The sequence below is a fragment of the Vigna angularis genome, chromosome 7 (genome assembly GCF_016808095.1).
Source record: "Vigna angularis cultivar LongXiaoDou No.4 chromosome 7, ASM1680809v1, whole genome shotgun sequence".
Classification (NCBI taxonomy): Eukaryota; Viridiplantae; Streptophyta; class Magnoliopsida; order Fabales; family Fabaceae; genus Vigna; species Vigna angularis.
Genome location: NC_068976.1, coordinates 7370167 through 7373256, shown reverse-complemented (window position 1 = coordinate 7373256; position 3090 = coordinate 7370167). Strand labels below are relative to the sequence as shown.

At 30.1% G+C, this 3090-nt stretch overlaps 1 protein-coding gene across 1 annotated transcript; it reads left to right on the top strand.

Moving 5' to 3' along the window:
• The first annotated feature begins 1025 nt into the window (after positions 1 to 1025).
• LOC108337831 (E3 ubiquitin-protein ligase BIG BROTHER) lies at positions 1026 to 2013 on the top strand. The gene has a single exon (XM_017574431.2). It carries the CDS (start codon positions 1184 to 1186, stop codon positions 1793 to 1795), a length of 612 nt encoding a protein of 203 aa, XP_017429920.1. The 5' UTR covers positions 1026 to 1183; the 3' UTR covers positions 1796 to 2013.
• The last annotated feature ends 1077 nt before the right edge of the window (positions 2014 to 3090 follow it).

Below are 3090 nucleotides of genomic sequence, written 5' to 3'. Positions count from 1 at the left end.
AAACTACCATGAAGAGGGTTGTAGATTGGTTGTCGTCATATATTCTTTACTATAATAGTTTTTTTTTACCAAAAATTGTCATCACATGACAAAACTAATATAGAACTAGTGACAAGGATTTTCTCGAACACCATCATCATATAGATGACTAATCTATTATAGTTGTTATTCCTAATGCTATGACAATGTTTTTTATTTTCAACATTAAAAAACTTGATGAATTTATAAAGATGCCGCTGATAATGTTCCACGATGGTTGACAATCGTATTTCGTTGTCAATAGGATATCATGCATTAGTGAGATATCCTTTGATAGGAACCAAGATTTTTAAAGTATTGAAACCTATTTAGATAGTTAATATTTTCTAACATATGTTTCTTCATATTAATGATTACGGGTTCAACTCTTAAGAGTTTATTACACGATATATGTAAAAAAAAATAGATTAATACAATGGTATTTTTCATTTTATGAAGATAAGGATTTATGGAGATTCAAATTCAAATAACACGTATTTTAAAAAAATAATAGAAATAAGAACCATTTAAATTTGTTATTCAACTTTTAAAAGAATTACGATAAATATGTTCTTAATATAGTTATCATAAACTAATAACTTTATTATAATGGCAATCCACAACTGAATAATAATGCTAGAAAATTACACTATCTTTTTGCATTTTACTTAAATTAATGTACTTATATATATGTTTTAGTCTCAATAACTATTATAAATAATCTATAATTAAATAACATCATAAAAATATTACCATGATATGTATCTTAATTAAATTTAGATACGAATATAAACTAGAACCAGATTACTTCACTAATATAACTTACTATATATACAATATGATGATACCTTCCATTTTGGAATAAGGTATATTGCAACTTACGGATAATGTTTTGCTATTGCTTTGCACGTAAGCTGCCTTATCCAGAAAGAGAAAAGTTAATGGAGATATCACTAAGAACAGTCAAGAATCTGGAATATCGATAAGCATACATGAAAACGGTTTCCTATTACTTGACATGCAAGTTTTGTTCATCTTCAAACAATTTTCCAAATATCTTATGCTTTCATTCATCTCCTCAAATACCTCTCTCACATTCTTCTCTTCCCAAACCCCAAATCATAACTAAATCTTTTAGCAAATTATTAACCCGTTTTGTCCTTCAATGGATCAACGTGAAGAAGGCAAACAACAACCATCCCAGAAAACAGCATCAGAAAATCAGCTTGACCCAGTTGATAGTTCTGAGAATATTGCTCCAGAAAATGGTTTTCAGGAGCAAAGTGGCACATTCACAACGTTTGCATCATTAGAAAGTGGAACTGAGAGTGAGTCCTCTTTCGATGACCATGATGAAGATTCTGACTTTTTTCTGAGCCAGGAGTTTGAATCTGAACTTCAGTTTCTCGAGAGCGAAGGGAGCAATGATGATGATGATGATGATGATGAGGAAATGGAGGAAGATGAGATCGATGTGGATGAGTTGACCTATGAGGAGTTGATTGAGTTGGGAGATTTTATAGGGCGAGAGAAGAGAGGGTTATCAGCAAGTGAAATTTGTTCATGCTTGCATTCTCACACTTTTCATTCTGCAGAAAGCAAAAGTGGAGTTGATCTTTGTGTGATTTGCCAGGTTGAATATAAAGAAGGTGAAGCCCTAGTAGCAATTCAGTGTGAGCACCCTTATCATACAGATTGCATAAGCAAGTGGCTTCAAATTAAGAAGGTTTGCCCTATATGTAACACTGAAATTTCTGCTCCCAAGGTAGTTAATTAAGTATACTTGGATTTTAGATATTCTAATATTTATGATTCCTCAATTTGTTCAATCTAAATCTGAATGAAAATAGTTGAGGAAATAAAAGCTGCTTTCTAACATTGTAAATAACAGAACTTTGATGTTTCATAGAAAAAGAAAAAGTGTACAAATCATGAGTAAACCACATGTTATTGATGAAATAAAAAATGGAGACTAAAATTCTATACTGAATAAAATTATGTCTATCAACGGTGGAGCTTATATGAAGCGGCTATTCCAATCTGTCGTCATATCTACTGGTTTTGAAGTTTTTTTCTCCAAAAATGGAATTAGGAATTGGTATTGTTTGTGATCAAACAAGGTACAATTATTTCATATAATTTATTTGAGTAAGGTAAAAGTAATACAATACGAGAAACTCATTAATGTTATCTTGTGACGGATAGAAAATGGATTTTATTTACAAGTAAATTAGACATTAAAACCATACTTTGTTTAAATGCATTACTTTGACCTTTTAATATTATTGATCAAAATCCAATACTACCCACAACATTTATGTAAAGATGAAAGTAACGGAAAACCTTAAATCTATTATTTCAACTCCAAGACACAACATATTCATTCTTAATAGGCTGTCTTTGTAGAATAGTATGATCCAAGAGTTCTTCCAATAGAAAATGAAGTTTTGATCGTAAAGTGAAATTTATGGAACGTTCATTCCCACTCAAACATACGAGTCACCCGTCTAAGTTTACCTTGGGTTAGTAGTATGAAAGCTCATGTTAGATGGTTGCAACAGGAATGTCTTCCCAATTAGGTGAACAGTTGTAATTGCATAAAGTATATTTTCAAGCTTCAATCCTATATTGTCCGGAATCCAAATGTGAGTCTAAGTCCTACATTGGATAAAAATGAGAAAGTACAACATTATATAAAAATGAAATATTCATTAACTTATTGCCTTAAGGTTTTGGATAGAGAGTGGTGTCCATCTTTATATGGTTGGGCTCAATTGAACAAGAGTGTTGTCCCCACTTTGTGTCGCACCTACCATTATAATCAATTTAGACACTAATTTTTGGCGGCTTGATAATTAATATTAAAGATTAATTTGGAATATAATTCACAAGTCAATTGTAATTTTATTTATTCATATAATAGAGACATTTTTCATATATCAACAATTTTTAATTTACAAGTTATATATTTAAATTAGTTATTACCGTGACTAATTATTTTTTATTTTTAAAATTAGTTATTATTTAAAGTTTTTCTTGTAGTATATGGCATAAAAGTGAGTAGTATGTTTC